The sequence below is a fragment of the Dama dama genome, chromosome 9 (assembly GCF_033118175.1).
Source record: "Dama dama isolate Ldn47 chromosome 9, ASM3311817v1, whole genome shotgun sequence".
In the NCBI taxonomy this organism is placed as follows: domain Eukaryota; kingdom Metazoa; phylum Chordata; class Mammalia; order Artiodactyla; family Cervidae; genus Dama; species Dama dama.
This window is the reverse complement of record NC_083689.1, coordinates 6,204,603-6,222,324: the sequence shown is the minus strand read 5'-3', so window position 1 is coordinate 6,222,324 and position 17,722 is coordinate 6,204,603. Positions and strand designations below refer to the sequence as shown.

At 44.1% G+C, this 17,722-nt stretch overlaps 2 protein-coding genes and 1 pseudogene across 2 annotated transcripts; 2 read left to right on the top strand and 1 right to left on the bottom strand.

Annotated features, from left to right (window-relative positions):
- The first annotated feature begins 1,716 nt into the window (after positions 1–1,716).
- Positions 1,717–2,161, top strand: LOC133061548 (fucose mutarotase-like). Its single transcript, XM_061149522.1, has one exon. The coding sequence runs from the start codon at positions 1,751–1,753 to the stop codon at positions 2,159–2,161; it is 411 nt and encodes a 136-aa protein (XP_061005505.1). The 5' UTR covers positions 1,717–1,750.
- A 778-nt stretch (positions 2,162–2,939) lies between these two features.
- CBY3 (chibby family member 3) lies at positions 2,940–6,138 on the bottom strand. The gene is made up of 2 exons (XM_061149521.1): positions 6,001–6,138; positions 2,940–5,099 (listed from the first exon to the last, which is right to left on the bottom strand). Exons 1-2 carry the CDS (start codon positions 6,136–6,138, stop codon positions 4,161–4,163), a joined length of 1,077 nt encoding a protein of 358 aa, XP_061005504.1. The 3' UTR covers positions 2,940–4,160.
- A 5,233-nt stretch (positions 6,139–11,371) lies between these two features.
- LOC133061172 (large ribosomal subunit protein uL22-like) lies at positions 11,372–13,713 on the top strand (annotated as a pseudogene).
- The last annotated feature ends 4,009 nt before the right edge of the window (positions 13,714–17,722 follow it).

The window sequence follows — 17,722 nt, the reverse complement described above, 5'->3', positions numbered from 1 at the left end:
GGTGGAGGGAGATTGACAGAATATAATACATAGCATGTTAAATGGTGACAAAGGCTAGAAAACAAAGCAAGAAAGGAGGGCAAGTGGTGCTGGTTTTGTTGGGTGTGGGGAGAATGTACGTTCTTTTAAAATAAAGTCGCTAGGGAGAACTTCACTGAAAAGTAGAAACCTGATGGAAGTGAGTAAAATCAGCACAACACTGAGAAGGAGCAACTGCGAGGTAGGAGAGAAATCAGAAGAGGGTAGTGCCCTAGAAGACTGGTCAAGACAAGGAGTCCACTGTAAGCATGCTGCTGATGGGCTTAGGACTGGAGTCAGCGTTATCCTCGACAAGAGCGGGCTCGGGAGAGTTGGAGGTGGGATTCAAAGCTGAGGGGAGCTAAGAGCAAAGAGGGAGGGGAGGAATTGAAGACAGTGAATATAAACAATTTTGGGGAGTTTAGGTATAAAAGAAAGCAGAGAAATGGGGCAGTAGCTGGAAGGTAATATAGGATGAAGAAAGGACTTTTTTCCAAGATGGAAGATCTCCCAGGATTTCTACTTCCATTTCCCTTCATCTTTCCTCTTGCTGTAGACAAATGTACAGCCTTTTCCACCTCTCTTCCTCAAGCCCATAAAATATTTCTGCAAAGCTGTTCCCCAGAGAGTTCTGAGCTATAGAAGGCGGCCACGAAAAAGCCCTTTGTTCCCACTTTCAGTGCTGTCACATTGCCTGAGGCAGTGAGCTTGCTGACTTAGTCAAGGGGTGAAACTCCAGAGCAGAAAGAACAAAGGCAGATTTCTCAAAATATCTTCCTCCTGATTTGATCTGTGTCCTTTATCCACTTGGGTGCCCTTCCCTAAACATCTGGTTCTCTCTCTGTTGCTGCTCTGTCAGGGCAGATACTTTTCTCTGTTCTAGAGAATCAGCTATTTGTTTTCAAGTGCTCTGACCAAAGCAGCATTCCTCAGCTTCAGGCACTCTCGGATCACCTTCATGATTTTTGCTATTTCCCCATACTGAATAGTTTTTATCTCAGGTTTTAACGTAAAGTACTTTCCTCCTTAAAAACATTTTATTGCAGTGAAATTCACATAAGTCACTAACATGTACAATTCAGTGGCTTTTAGAGTGTACAACATTTACAATGTTGTACAACCATTACACCTCAAAAACATTTTTCTTCAACTTGAAAGGGAAGCCTGCTCCTCTTATGTAGTCACTTCATCGTTCCCACTACCCCCCACCCCCGACCAGCTATGGATTTTCGTCTTCTGGATATTTCATACCAGCAAAATCACAACATGTGGTCCTGTGTATCTGGCCTCTTCCACTTAGTTTCTCCATCAGTGCCTTATATTGTGTTTTTCCCCCCTTTGTGTATTGTTTTGATTCCCTTCTCATTTCCTTTTCTGCATATTTTTTATTTTCTAAGTTATTCTCAAAGAAAATTTTATTTCACCCCTACAACTATTCAAAATATTTTAATCCATGTTAATATAAATATTAATGCTGGCTTAAAACTAAATATTAAAAAAACTAAGATCATTGCATCCGGCCCCATTACTTTATGGCATAGAGAGGGAAAAGGTGGAAGTAGTGACAGATTTCCTCTTCTTGGGCTCTAAAATCACTGTGGATGGTGACTGCAGCCATGAAATCAGAAGACATTTGCTTCTTGATAGGAAAGCTATGACAAACCTAGACAGTCTGTTGAAAAGCACAGACATGGCGCTCCTGTCCCCGGAGATCCTCTTCTCCCTGGAGAGAATGGGGCACGGAGATGAGATCGTTCTTGCAGACGTGAACTTCCCCAGCAGCTCCATCTGCAGAGGCGGCCCGGAGGAGATCCGCACCGACGGCCTGGGCATCCCCCAGCTCCTGGAGGCTGTGCTGCAGCTGCTACCCCTGGACACCTACGTGGAGAGCCCGGCTGTGGTCATGGAGCTGATGCCCAGCGACAGGAAGAGGGGCCTGCTGACCCCAGTGTGGGCGAGCTACCAGTCCATCCTCTCCAAGGCTGGCTATGAGGGCTCCCTGGGGATGGTGGAGAGGTTTGTGTTCTATGAGCGGGCGAAAAAGGCTTTTGCTGTTGTGGCAACTGGGGAGACAGCCCTCTACAGGAACCTCATCCTCAAGAAGGGGGTGCTGGCACCCAAAGACCTGTGCCAGGCCTGTTGAAGACCACCCGCCCAGAGAGGAAGCTACACCCCCGGGCCTGCCGAGGCCACCAGCAGACACGTCCGTCTGGTGGCCGTGTCCTGGCCCTCCCCAGCAGCACCCAAAGCTCGCCTTGCCAGGGTCCTGCGTGGGCCTCTGCTGACCAGGGCCAGGATTGTCCTGTTTATGACAATGATGCAAAAGTGAGGTGGTGTGCCCAAACGCTGTGTCCAAAGCTTTAAACAGTAGCTCTTTCCTAACTCAAAAAAAAAAAAAAAAGCACAGACATCACCAACAAAAGTCCATATGATCAAGGCTATTCACATAGGGTTGAATCATAAAGAAGGTGGAGCACTAAAGAATTGATGCCTTGGAACTGTGGTGCTGGAGAAGACTCCTGAGAAGTCCCTTGGACAGCAAGGAGATCAAACCAGTCAATCTTAAGGGAAATCAACCCTGAATACTCGTTGGAAGGACTGATGCTGAAGCAGAAGCTCCAGTATTTTGGTCATCTAATGTAAACAGCCGAGTCATTGGAAAAGTCCTTGATGCTGGGAAAGATTGAGGGCAGAAGGAAAAGAGGGCGTCAGAGGATGAGATGGCTGGATGGCATCACTGAGGCAATGGACATGAACTTGGGCAAACTTCAGGAGATAGTGAGGGACAGAGAGGCCATGTGATCACAAAGAGTTGGACACAACTGGACAACTGAATAACATATATATAAATACAGAATTATTAAAATACAAAAGAGTACTACTCAAAATAAATGTTTTTAAGTTTAATGTCTAATGACATGGTCTGTGTTGTTTTGGCCACATTTTGTACAAAGTAATGGTTTAGTAACCCCTAGTCTTTCTCCTGAAAGCAAGTTAAGGTAAGGCAGGACACCCACTTCTCTCAAAGATTTCACGTGGCTCTAGGGAAATGTTTTGGAATCTTTCTGGACTTACTGCATGCTGACATCGCCTGTCTGTATTCCAAGGAAAGTTTGCAGATACCAAGGGCCAGTGTCATCACCTCCTGGTGCAGCCACATCACTCACAAGTACAACACACTCACCAAAGGCACCGATTCGATACCTTGGGCACAGAGAGGGGGTCCCCATTTTCAGGGAGAGAACACCCATCTGGAATGGATCTAGAAGCAGATCAAAAATCAGACACCTATAGGAGGAAATGAGTGAAGCTGACCAGGAGGCAATTGCTATTGGGCAAAACCAAGGTCCGTGATGGCTAAATTTCCTGGGTTTTCAGGAGAACACAGAAAATCTGGATTTTTAATGGGAAATCTCCAAATTCGTACGTGTGGGCAACTCACACAAAACTGTAAAAAAAGTGGATTGAGCAAATCTTATCTGTGCACTACATCAGCTCTAGAGAGCGCTTATCTGTATCCCCGACCAGTCATTTTATTTATTTATTTTTTTTCCGACCAGTCATTTTAGAAAGAAGCCAGGAAAGTGTCTCACCAAAAGCCATCCAGCCAGGACGGAGAGGCAGAGCCCCAAGTTTCGAGAAGGCTTCTGTCTCGAAACAGTTTCCAGGTCGTAAAATACATTCTTATCCTGAATCAGACTGAAACCCCTCCAGGGAGCGCCTCAAGGAGGGAAGGGCCAAGTGCAAGGTCCTTGACCCGCCCGCCCAACCGCACCCTCCCTGCCTGAGCCCGGGTTTCCCCGCCTCCCGGACTTTTGTCCTCCGTCCCTTAGGCCAAGAAAGCCATCACTGTCACTGCCTTTCACCGCCTGCCATCCTCGCCCCCTAGACACTGCCTGTTGCCGGCCTGGCTCCCACTCCGCGTTCCCAGCGGCCTGCAAACTTCTTCCTACACACCCCTATCGCATCCTCCCGAGACCGGCTTTTGGGGAGTTCCCGGTCCACCACAGGCCGGAAGTGATCTTCCCTGCACGCACGCAGCGTGCGCAATGCTCGCCGGGAGCCCGGTCAGTGCCTGCCCTCCGGAGCGACGCGCCTGAGGTGCGAGCGAGGTGCGCATGCGCCGCACGGGTTTTATTGAGTCACCGCGACTCCGGAGCCCGCGGCTCGAGCATGGGCAGGCTGCCCGCGCCTTCGCGCTTGCGCGTCTTCCTTTGCCAGGCGCACGCCGCGGCAGCCGGGCTTGCCCCTTGGTCGAGCTTCTTCTCCAGCAGGTGCATTCGGGCTGTGGTCTCCGTCAGCATGTCCATAAGCAGTTCCTGCTGCAGCCTCAGGTAGTTATTCTCCTCCAGCAGCACTTGGCTTTTGACTCGCTGCATCTGTGCCTTCCAGCCGGCGATGGTCTGCGAGGGCAGCTGCGGCCGCGACCACACTGGCTGGCCTTCGGCGGTCCACCGTCCACCGCGGAACACGAAGGCCTCGTCGCTGAGGCGCGTGCGGGGCAAGCCATAGCTGAGGCCTAGTTCCGCCTGGCGCGTCTGGTGGTCCAACAGGTAGAAGGTAGACATGGAGGAGATGCGGCGCAGCGGCGGGCGTCGCGGTGAGAAGCGCCGCGAGCAGTGGTCGATCCAGAACTGCCGCAGCTGCTCCCACAGGCGGCTGGTGTAGCCCCAGGCCAGGCACCCAAAGGCCTCCAGGGCGAGGGCCGGGCGGGCCTTGTCAGGCCCACGAATGCCCGGAGCGTCGTAGCCCTTGCCTCTCAAGCCCCGAAGTCCAGAATGATACAGGCGAAGTCCAGAATGCCCGGAGCGTAGCCCTTGCCTCTCAAGCCCCGAAGTCCAGAATGATACAGGCGAGCCAGGGGCACTGCTAGGGAGCAAGAGTATGGGTGAGCAGCCTGCTCGGGCGAGCTGTTCTACCCCCCTATTCCCTAAAACCACGAGGCCTGCTGGGCGGGGCTCACGCCTGCGACGCCGCCTGGGACTAACAAGCTGCTGGCCACTGAGGAGTCCGTCCCTGTCCACACGCCTCGCGGCAGTCTTCCCGGAAACATCTCCAAAGACCACTTCCGGGTCTTGGGGCTAGATAGGCTGATTAAGGACCAGAGCCCTGCTCTCTTGAGTGCTGAGTGGCTGCTGGAAGGGGTTAATGGGCCCTTAGGGAAGGAGGGAAAGATAGCCGAGACAAGTAAAGATGCACAGGAATTTTGACTGGTACGTTGGGGGTGGATAAAGGAGAGACTCTAGGCAGAGTGAAGGGCTCTGCAAGGCTCCAGTGTTATGCATGTGAGGAAGAGCTTGGGGTAGGCTCGGTGTAGGGTATTAATAGCAGAAGAGGAAGCTGGGAAGGGAAACCAGGGCCCTCTGTGAGGGTGCTGTACAGGCAGGCTCCAAAGTTTAGACTTCCTTCTGTGAGTTAGAGGGCACTACTGAAGGACTACAAAGGCAGGGCTAGATCTACATTCTGAAAAGTATCTGGTGGATGTCTAGCATACCCAACAGCGTTATTGCCCTTATCATTCACTTGTTTTACAACTTTGAACTGACTGACATCTGCTTTGTGCCAGGCTGTGGTTTGGGTAGAGGGTCCCAAGCACAGCCTACGCCTGCCCTCAAGATATTCCTGGTCCATCTGGGAAGCCTGATGTGTGTGTTTAGATCACAGTCCCTTGTAGTCGGTTCGGTGGAGGCATGTGCCATGGGCTAGGACCTATGCTTAGGACCTGAGCCAACAGTGGTTGTGCAGACTGGGAATGACTTCTACCCCAAGCAGACTACATGCTCAAGGAAGCTAAAGTCAGGTAACAGATGTGTCCCGTTCTCCCTTGCCTCACTCCTTAAGTGCTGATTCTGTTGTATGAGAAAGAGGACTGCGTTTTCTTTTAAATTCCTCTTTGCCCCATGGAGAGTGAAAAGAATCCTGGGGCAGTGTTCCCTCTGTTAGGCCTCCATTAATTCAGCACACACTATTTTTCACACAAACCTGGGCAGTACTGTCCCCTAGATCTGGCTCAGGGGCATGTCTCTGGAAGACCACGTAGGGCCTAAAGGATAGAACCAGGCCCACCCTTGAGGTTGCATCTTTCCAGAGGACCCTTCCCCCATAATCCTCACATGTCATGCCTCACCTGGAGGATGTGTTGAAGTTGCCAAGCTGCTGTCTTAGGCCTGGCCACATCTCTGAACCACTCAGTTGCTTTTTACCAGCTATGACTCACAATGCCTCTTGGCCAGATCAGCTAAGCTATAAAACAGACCCCAGGGAACTCCTCTGTATTCATTCAGCACACTTGCTGAGGGCCTACTGTGTTCCAGGCACTGTTCTTAGGGTGTGACAAAGATATTCCCTCATTATTCTTAGATGTGGAGAAGGTCATAAGCAGAACCTAAGATAGGAATATGTTCCAGGGGAATGAACAAAATAGTCCCTCATGAAGCTAACCAAGAGTGTCATGGGTCAGATTTCGCAGAAGCAGAGCCTGAGATGAGAATTTTTTGAGGGATTTATTGGGGAAGTGACAAAAGCAGGACAGGGCAGGGAAAAAAGGTAAAGCTAAGCAAGAACATGGCAAGTGGAGACTGACTAGTCAGATCTCACAGGGAACTGTACAAAATTGTGCCACAGAGTTAGGTCTCCTTACTGCAAAGGAGCCAATCTTTTGTGCTCTTCTTTTCACCCACCCACCTCTCATTTCAGTCAGTCATTGGCAGGGGCAGCTGTGAGTTGTTAACCAACAGTTAAGGCACCTATGGGGTGGGTGCACCTCCAGTAAAGGGATCTGTGGGATGTCAACAACATAGGGAGGAAGCAAATAGATAATTAAAATGAAAGGAAATAACTACATTAATAAGAATTTCTGATTGTGAAACATGCCATGAAGAAAAGAGAAATACAGGAAGTGACTTTAGGACAAAATGAGGGGTAGGGACCAATTTAGAATTAGCACTTAGTGAAGGCACTTGATAGTCATACCTAGACCTGAATGATGAGAAGGGGCTAGAGGTTCAAAGGAGCTGGGCTTATCTGAAGGACAAGTGCTGTGTTGAGCAGTGGAAGGAAATAAAGTCAACCCTGTTCTCCAAACATGCTCAGTCAATTGCCATCACCTCTACTTAACTTTCCTTACCCTAGGGGTCTCTTACAGGGGCATCCAGTGTCCTGATGGCTCTAGAAGGAGTCACCCAGCCCCAGGGGAGCTCACAATGTAGCAGAACCAAGTGGTAGTGCTACCTCCCAGAAAACTTTTTTCTTGAACAGGTATGATTGACACAATAAACTACACACATTTATAATGTACTCTTTGGTATGTTTGGATAATTTGATGTAAGAAATCATCACCAAAATCAAGATAATGAAGATATCCGTTACTTTCAGAAGTCTCCTCTGCTCCCATGACTATATAGTTTGTATTATTTAAAATTTTATGTAAATAGAATTATTTAGTATGTACTTTATTTCTGCACTAGCTTCTTTTTTTTTTTTTTTTTGCACTAGCTTCTTGCAGCATAATTATTTTAGGTTGAAATTCATTCATTCATTTTTTAGTAAGTAGTATCCATTACTTGGAAATACTGCAGTTTGTTTTCCCATCTACCTGTTGATGGAAGTTTGGGTTGTTCCCATCTGAGGGGCTATACAGCTGCTATAAATCTGTATAATGTCTTTGTGTGGCCATACGCTTCAGTTTTTCTTGAGTAAATACCTAGGAATAGGATGGCTAGGTAATATGATGTGTATGTTTACCTTTTTATGAAGTTACCAGTTTTCCCAAAATGATTGTACCATATCCCCACCAGCAGTGAAAACGTTTCTCTTCCTGTTTCTTCACATACTTGCCAACAGTTAGTATGGTAAATCCGTTTAATTTTAGTTATTCTAGTGGGTGTGTCTAAATTGTGATTCTGATTTCTTACTATTGGGCTGATTATGTTGAGTGTCTTTTTTTGTTGTTGTTGAGTGTTTTTTCATGTGTTTATTTGTTACCCACCTTGCTGTTCATCAGTCACATGATGAACAATAAAGTTCAGTTCAGTCCAGTTTGGTCGCTCAGTCCTATCCAACTCTGTGACCCCATGGACTGCAGCACACCAGGCTTCCCTGTGCATCACCAACTCCTTGAGCTTGCTCAAATTCATGTCCGTCGGGTTGGTGATGCCATTCAACCATCTCATCCTCTGTCATCCCCTTCTCCTCCCGCCTTCAATCATTCCCAGCATCAGGGTCTTTTCAAATGACTCAGTTCTTCGCAGCAGGTGGCCAAAGTTTTGGAGCTTCAGCTTCAGTATCAGCCCTCCCAATGAATATTCAGGACTGATTTCCTTAATAATGGACTGGTTGGATCTCCTTGCTGTCCAAGGGACTCTCAAGACTCTTCTCCAACACCACAGTTCAAAAGCATCAATTCTTCAGAGCTCAGCTTTCTTTACAGTCTAACTCTCACACCCCTACATGACTACTGGAAACACCAAAGCTTTGACTAGACGGGACTTTGTTGGCAAAGTAATGTCTGCTTTTTAATATGCTGTCTAAGTCATAACTCTTCTTCCAAGGAGTAAGCATCTTTTAATTTCGTGACTGTAGTCACCATCTGCAGTGATTTTGGAGCCCAAAAAAATAAAGTCTCTCACTGTTCCCTTTGTTTCCCCATCTATTTGCCATGAAGTGATGGAACCAGATGCCATGATCTTAGTTTTCCGAATGTTGAGTTTTAAGGCAACTTTTTCACTCTCCTCTTTTCACTTTCATCAAGAGGCTCTTTAGTTCTTTGTTGCTTTCTGCCATAGTGTGGTATCATCTGCATATCTGAGGTTATTGATATTTCTCCCGGCAATCTTGATTCCAGCGTGTGCTTCATCCAGTCCAGCATTTCTCATGATGTACTCTGCATATAAGTTAAATAAGCAGGGTAACAGTATACAGCCTTCACGTACTCCTTTCCCTATTTGGAACCAGTCTGTTGTTCCATGTCCAGTTCTAACTGTTGCTTCTTGACCTGTATACAGATTTCAGGAGTCAGGTAAGGTGGTCTGGTATTCCCATCTCTTGAAGAATTTTCCATACTTTGTTGTGATCCACACAGTCAAAGGATTTGGCATAGTCAGTAAAGCAGAAATAGATGTTTTTCTGGAACTCTCATGCTTTTTTGATGATCCAGTGGATGTTGGCAATTTGATCTCTTATTCCTCTGCCTTTTCTAAATCCAGCTTGAACATCTGAAAGTTCACAGTTCATGTACTGTTGAAGCCTGGCTTGGAGAATTTTGAGCATTACTTTACTAGCGTGTGAGATGAATGCAATTGTGCAGTAGTTTGAACGTGCTTTGGCATTGCCTTTCTTTGAGACTGGAATGAAAACTGACCTTTTCCAGTCCTGTGGCCACTGCTGAGTTTTCCCGATTTGCTGGCATGTTGAGTGCAGCACTTTCACAGATCATCTTTTATGATTTGAAATAGCTTAACTGGAATTCCATTATCTTCACTAGCTTTGTTCATAGTGATGCTTCCTAAGGACCATTTGACTATGCATTCTGACCAATAAAGACATACCTGCAAATAGTGAGGGAAGGCTATCTTTTATAAATGGTGCTGAGTCAATTTGTCATCCATATGAAAAAACACAAATTAATACAAATAAACAACAATTAACTGAAAATGGAATACAAAATGTAAAGTTAAACAGTGAATTGTCTAGCTTTGCAAAGCATTCTTAAATATTACACGAAAAGAATGACTCTCAAAAGTAAAAATTGATAAACTGGTTTGTTCTTGTCTTTTGCCCCCTTTTTTAAAAACTGGATTGTTTCATTTGAGTATAAGGAGTTCTTTAATGCTAGAAAAAACTCTATCAGATATGTTTTGCAAATATTTTTTCTCAGTCTCTGACTTGCCTATTAAAGCAAAAGTTTTTAATTTGAATAAAGTCCAGTTTATCAATTTTTACTTTTGAGAGTCATGCTTTTCATGTAATATTTAAGAATGCTTTGCCATACTAGACATTTCACTGTTTTAACTTTACATTTTATGTCCCATTTTCAATTAATTTTTGTTGATAGTATTTTTCATATGGATGACAAGTTGAGTCAGCACCATTTATAGAAGACTAGCCTTCCCTCACTATTTGCTCTTATGTCTTTTTTGTTCATCTTGTGACTGTATGCATGACTGTTTCTGGACTCCACGTGCTCTTCTATTGATTTTTTTATTCCTATATTAATAACATATTTTCTTTAATTATTATGGCTTACAGTAAATCTTTATCTGGGAATATAAATCTTCAAACTTTTTTTTAAGGATTGCTTTGGTTTTCTAGGTCCTTGGAATTTTCATATAATTTTAATTCCACATAATTGAATTTCTGTCCTAATTTTAGAATTAGAATGTCAGTTTCCACAAATAAATCCTTATGCTCACTGTTCAGAGTTCTCTCTTATCATCAGGATAAGCTTGAATCAGCCCTCAGAAGGCTGTCTAATAGACATGGAATCAGAGCCCAGGAATATTTTAATCCAGCCAATCACACTTTCCCCTTCTCTTCCTCAGTCCGTCTTCTGCTCCCCCCTAGTTGTGTCTATGTTATTAAAGCTAATTTTCATTTACACTCATGACATTTCCGGAAGATCCTGAGTAATCAGGAATGGTATACAGCAACTTTCAATTTCCCTTATTCCCATGGTCTGCAAAAAAGGAGAAGCTACAAAACCCAAGGAAATCTTTTTTGATGGTCTGAACAGAAGAAGTTTAGAGGAGGAATAATTCCAACTTAACATGTTAACTCCTTTCACAAGCAGACCTTACGTTTGAGGAAATTTAATGAAAAATATAGTTTGTTTTTTTTTTTGGCCACACGGTGTTACATGCAAGATCACAGTTCTCCAAACTGGAATCAAACCCATCCTTCCCCTCAAAAGTGGAAGTGTGGAGCCCCAACCACTGAATTGCCAGGGAAGTCCTGAGAACTGTAAAATTTGAAGATACACAATCAATAACAATGGTTCCTGGCTTCTTTGAGGGACTTGGTCTCCAAATCACTGGAAAGACCAGACTTGGAGCCTGTGAGGAAAGGAGTATCAGATCTCGATAGGCCTGAGTTTAAGGGCATAAAGGCCATTCTGATGGCACAGAGAAAAGGAAAGAGGTCCTAAAAAAGAATTTTCTTTTCTTCACAGCTATAGTAGCTATAAATATCAGTGGATCCCTTCTCTTATCAACCAGGAAACTTCTAAAGCCATGAAAGCAAAATCTTGTTCACCCTCATGACCATTTCAACCCAATTTCTAAGATAATCTGTTAGTAATATTTATCCTTCCACGAAACAATGAAGGGTTGTTTGTGCTAATAGTAGCTTTTAAAAACATAAATATTTGCATTTATATTAAATCTGATAGAAAAAGTAATTCAAGTAGTACAGAAAAAGAAAAACATAGTTATACAAAATATACATGATTTTATTTTCCAATCAGTTGCCTGAGGTGACCTCTAAAAATGATACACTCTTCACTTGACCCAGAAAACCTCGCAAAATCATGCAGATCAAGAGGTTCAGATCTTTGTGTTCATTTTAAGAACATTCATGAAACTGCCCAGGCCATTAACGGTGTGCATATCCAAAAAGCCACCAAGTGTCTGAAGGAGGTCGCTTTAAAGAAGCAATGTGTACCATTCCATCATTACAATGGTGGAGTTGGTAGGTGTGCACAGGCCAAATAGTGGGGCTGGACTCGGTCAGTGGCCCAGAAAGAGTGCTGAAGTTTTACTGCACATGCTCAAAAATGCAGAGAGTAATGCTGAACTTGAGGGCTTAGATGTAGGTTCTCTGGTCATTGAGCACATCCAGGCGAACAAAGCCCGCAGAACTTCCAGAGCTCATGGTCGGATCAACCCATACATGAGCTCTCCTTGCCACATGGAGATGACCCTTACTGAAAAAGAACAGATTTTTCCTAAACCAGAAGAGGTTACACAGAACAAAAAGATATCCCAGAAGAAACTGAAGATACAAAAACTTATGGCCCGGGAATAAATTCCACAAAAAATAAATGCAAATAAAAGTAAAAACCAAAATACACAGGCTTCACCTTGTACCTCCACTTTCTGCAAGGTGCCTTTTTAGAAAGAACAACATTAGTGGGAAAGGATGCCCATCCCCTATTTGGTTCACACTTCCCTTGGGCTTTTTCTTCTTTAGCTTCTCATTCAGCCTTCCTCTTGGGCTTGGTGACTTCAGCAGGGCTGAGATGCAGTACAAGGGAGGACTGTGGTGGTAATCTAGGGGTTGCTATTGCTTCCTCTCTCATACCTATGCTGCCTTAAAATTGGTTACCTCCATGTTCTTTGTAATCTGCAATACTCTGCAGAAAATGTTTAAATTTTCTGTTTTAAAAAAATAACTGAGTCATATGGCAGTTCTCTTTCCAATTTTTTAAGGCATATCCACACTGTTCTCCATAGTGGCTGTACTAGCTTGCATTCCCACCAACAGTGTAAGAGGGTTCCCTTTTCTCCACACCCTCTCCAACATTTATTGTTTGTAGACTTTTGGATAGCAGCCATTCTGACTGGAGTGAAATGGTACCTCATTGTGGTTTTGATTTGCATTTCTCTGATAATGAGTGATGTTGAGCATCTTTTCATGTGTTTGTTAGCCATCTGTATGTCTTCTTTGGAGAAATGTCTGTTTAGTTCTTTGGCCCATTTTTTTGATTGGGTCATTTATTTTTCTGGAATTGAGCTGTAGGAGTTGCTTGCATATTTTTTAGATTGATTCTTTGTCAGTTGCTTCGTTTGCTATTATTTTCTTCCATTTTGAAGTCTGTCTTTTCACCTTGCTATAGTTTCCTTCGTTGTGCAAAAGCTTTTAAGTTTCATTAGGTCCCATTTGTTTATTTTTGCTTTTATTTCCAATACTCTGGGAGGTGGGTCATAGAGGATCCTGCTGTGATTTATGTCAGAGAGTGTTTTGCCTATGTTTTCCTCTAGGAGTTTGATAGTTTCTGGTCTTACATTTAGCTCTTTAATCCATTTTGAGTTTATTTTTGTTTATGGTGTTAGAAAGTGTTCTGGTTTCATTCTTTTACAGGTGGTTGACCAGTTTTCCCAGCACCACTTGTTAAAGAGATTGTCTTTTCTCCATTGTATATTCTTGCCTCCTTTGTCAAAGATAAGGTGTCCATAGGTGTGTGGATTTATCTCTGGGCTTTCTATTTTGTTCCCACTGCTGGGCATACACACTGAGAATTGTGTGTATGAGAATTGAAAGAGACAGGTGTACCCCAGTGTTCATCACAGCACTGTTTATAATGGCCAGGACATGGAAGCAACCTAGATGTCCATCAGCAGATGAATGAATAAGAAAGTTGTGGTACATATATACAGTGGAATATTACTCAGCCGTTAAAAAGAATACATTTGAATCAGTTCTAATGAGGTGGATGAAACTGGAGCCTATTATACAGAGTGAAGTAAGCCAGAAAGAAAAACAACAATACAGTATACTAATGCACATATATAGAATTTAGAAAGATGGTAATGATAACCCTATATGTGAGACAGCAAAAGAGACACGGATGTAAAGAACAGTGTTTTGGACTCTGTGGGAGAAGGCGAGGCTGGGATGATTTGAGAGAATAGCATTGAAACATGTATATTACCATATGTGAAACAGATCGCCAGTCCAGGTTCGATGCATGAGACAGGGCACTCAGGGCTGGTGCACTGGGATGACCCTGAGGGGTGGGATGGGGAGGGAGGTGGGAGGGGGGTTCAGGATGGGGACACATGTACACCCATGGCTGATTCATGTCAATGTATGGCAAAACCACTACAATATTGTAATTAGCCTCCAATTAAATAAATAAAAAAATTAATTAAAATGAATAATTCTAAAAAATAAAAAAATAACTGAAAAAAGTATTGATGATGTTCTGTCTGCTCTACATAACCACCAGGAAGTGCCCCAGAACCTGAGAGTTTTCACCTGGGTGTGAGTGGTGGTGGCTAACCAGAGGGGAAGGCAAGCAGGCATGAGAGCACTGAATCTCCCTATCAATGGAAGATCCCAGGGTCTTCTGAAGAGTGGAAAGTGGACTCAGAATGTGCATCATGGCCCAGCACAAAGTGTGTGCCAGCTGAACTTGAAAACACCCGCCTCAGGTCATTGGGAGCAGATGACAAGTCAAATAGCACTTATTTTCATCAGAAAAACATTTTTTGTTGTCCTATATATGTATTAATTTGGATGTTTTATAGGTAATTTATAAATCATGGTTTTATATTTGTGTAACAGCTGTAAATAAATATATGGTACGCTTATGTTTTTAGGCATTTAAACAAGAATGTGTGGTGGGTTAATACTTTGATTAGCCTATACATAGTTGTCCTGAATATTCCTTTTTACACAGACCTATTACCATTTAAATAAAAATCTGAGGCTTTCTGCAGAAAACAGAATTACCTAGGGGCTTCTAACTTTCAAAATAGGCTCTATAAGGATATGAATAACTCTGAACAATCATCTTGAATTGTGAGAGCCTGGCTTTTTTTTTTTTTTTTGCCATGTTGTGGGGATTGTGGGATCTCAGTTCAGTTCCCCAACCAGGGATTGAACCTGGTCACAGCAGTGAAAGTCCCAAATCCTAACCACTAGACCACCAGGGAGCTCCCCTGGCCTTTTTTTTTTTTTTTAACATTGTGAATTTGAAAATTGTGCAAGGAGGACTTCCCTGGTGGCACAGTAGAGAGGAATCCACCTGCCAAGGCAGGGGACACAGGTCTGGTCCCCGCTCTAGGAAGAGTCCACCTGCCGTGGAGCGACTGAGCGCTTGTGTCACAAGTCACAATTATTGAGCCCGCAGGCTGCAACTGCTGAAGCCTCACATACCTGGCGCCTGTGCTCAACAAGAGGAACAAGTGCAATGAGAAACCTGTACTGGCCAAAACTAGAAAAAGCCTGAATACAGCCAAAAATAATAAGTAAAAATTGTGCAAGGAAAAAAATTTTTTTCAAGGTAACTTGTGCAGAGAATGACAATATACACTTTCTCTAGAGTCTCCTACTCTCAACATTTTACCCTATTTGCTTTGTCATTTCTGAACCGTTATATGCATCATGGCCCTTTGCGCCTAAATACTTGTGTGTGCATTCTCTTACATAACCACGATACAGTTACAACCACGATACACAGTTACAACCATAATACAGTTACCAACCTTATAAATTTATGTTGATATACTACTTTATAATCAACCATCCATATTTCAGTTTTGTCAGTTTACTAATAATGTCCTTTATAGCATTTTTTCCTTCTAGTACAGGATCCTGTCTAGGGACAGGCATTGCATTTAAATGTTGCAAGGGAACCTTCCCTACTGTGGGCACTTTTAAGACCATATAAGTGTCCTGTTCCTCAAAATTCCCCCTAAAGTTAGCATCCTTTGGTGACTTTCACGTGATCCCATCTTTACCTTTATAATTGCTAAATTGTGCTTTTCCAACACTGGCATTCACTTTATACTTATCAATTGGCCCTCAGCATTCTACTGCAAGCAAGAGCTCTTCCTTCTCCTCTGTTGGTATTGCGAGATAATAGAAAATATATATGTCAGTCTCTGCCCCCAATTTCTGGCACAGAGTTCCTGAAACTCTTGCAACTTCCTAAGTGTTAAGAGCATTACGCATATCTTTTGTTTTAGTATTTGGTCTTTGGCCACTGCTTCTGACACAGTTTCTAAACCCCTTGGAGTTTTCTTGAGTTACAGCAGTGTCTTTTGGTCTAATGAAATGAGTTCTGGTGCACGCCTAGATGGGAGCTAGGCACCAGGAAGACCGAACCATGAACTTTCAGCCCCTCCTCCCCTGCACCCTTCTCCAGAGAGGAGAAGGGCTGGAAATGGAATTGGTGATTGACCATGCTGCCATAGAAATCCCTTAAGCACTGGGTTCAGAAAGTTTCTAGGTTGGTGAACACATCCATGTTCTGGGAGGGCTACAGGGACAGAAGTTTGTGCTCCAGACCCTCCCATACCTCACCCTGTTTATCTCATCTGACTGTTCATTGGTATCTTTTATCATATCCTTTAATAAACCGATAGATGTAAGTAAGTGTTTCTGCATTCTGTGAGCTATTCTAGTAAATTATCAAATCCAAGGGGAGGAAGTCATGGATACCTCAAATTTATAGACAAGTCAGACAGAAATTGTGGGTAACTTGAGGATTCATTACTTTTGATTAGCATCTGAAGTGGTCAGTCTTATGGAACTAAGTCCTTAACCTGTAGGATCTGACACTGGCTATCTTCAGGTGGATAGTGTCAGAATTGAGTTAAATGGTAGGAACCAGTTGGTGTCACAGAATTGCTTGGCATGGGGAAAATTCCTACATATGTGGTGTAGGAAGTGTTGTGAATGTGGTGGTAGTGTGACATTAAAGAAGAAACACAGGAGGAGTTTAATTTTTTCTTTATAGATACACACCTATTAAGGCTTCCCTGGTGGCTCAGATGGTAAAGAATCTGCTTGCAATGCAGGAGACCCAGTTTGATCCCTCAGTCCAGAAGATCCCCTGAAGAAGGGAATGGCTGTGTTGCCAAAATCTTGGCTCTCTGTGCACCAATGCCAAACAGAAATATGGAGACAGACTTATGGAGGAGAAAGAGTACTATTTTGCCAGGCAAAGGGGGAACACAGCAGGCTACCACCTCGAGTTGTGCCCCTCTCTCTGCTGAGTGAGTGAAAGTCGCTCAGTCGTGTCCGACTCTTTGCGACCCCATGGACTGTACCGTCCATGGAGTTCTCCAGGCCAGAATACTGGAGTGGGTAGCCTTTCCCTTCTCCAGGGGATCTTCCCAACCCAGGGATCAAACCCAAGTCTCCCACATTACAGGCGGATTCTTTACCAACTGAGCCACAACGGAAGCCCCTCTCTGCTGAGTAGGGAAAAGTGAAATGGCAACCCACTCCAGTACTCTTGCCTAGAAAATTCCATGGATGGAGGAGCCTGGTGGGCTACAGTCCATGGGGTCGCAGAGTCAGACACGACTGAGCAACTTCACTTTCTTTCTATATAGTCAGGCAGGAGTATGTGATTAAGGATCAAGGCAGTAACAGTCTATTTCTTCTGCAAAATTTCAAAAGCACAGGGTTGCTGTCAAGTTAGGGTGTGTGCAGGGTCTTAGGTGGTCTAGTTTCCCAATCTAGTTTCCCATGAGCCTCTCTGATCCTTTAATCTTGCCTCAGGTGGTTTCATTGCTGTTCCTCCTTTGATTAGCAACTGTTCTGTCCTTTTGGAACTGAGAGGTCATGAAGATGGAGTCTTCCCTATAATCGGGGACAAAAAGGTCTGTGTGCCCTGGAGTCCCACAGGGTCCTGCTCAGCATCAGCTACCTGCTCCAGTGTTCTTGCCTGGAGAATTCCATGGACAGAGGAGCCTGGTGGGCTACAGTCCATGGGGTCACAAAGAGTTGGACATGACTAACACTTTTACAGACTTGTTAATTTACATTTTTCTTTTCCTTTTTAAAAATGTGCTTACAGTTGTCTTTTTCAGTGGTTTATAGCTCATTTAATTATTTTGATTCTCAGATGGCTGGGCCCTCCCCCAGAGATTCTGATGTAATATTCTAGAGGTATACCTTGGGCACTCGGATTTTAAAAGCTTTCCAGGGGACTTCCCTGGCACTCTATCAGTTGAGACTCGGTGCTTCCAATGCA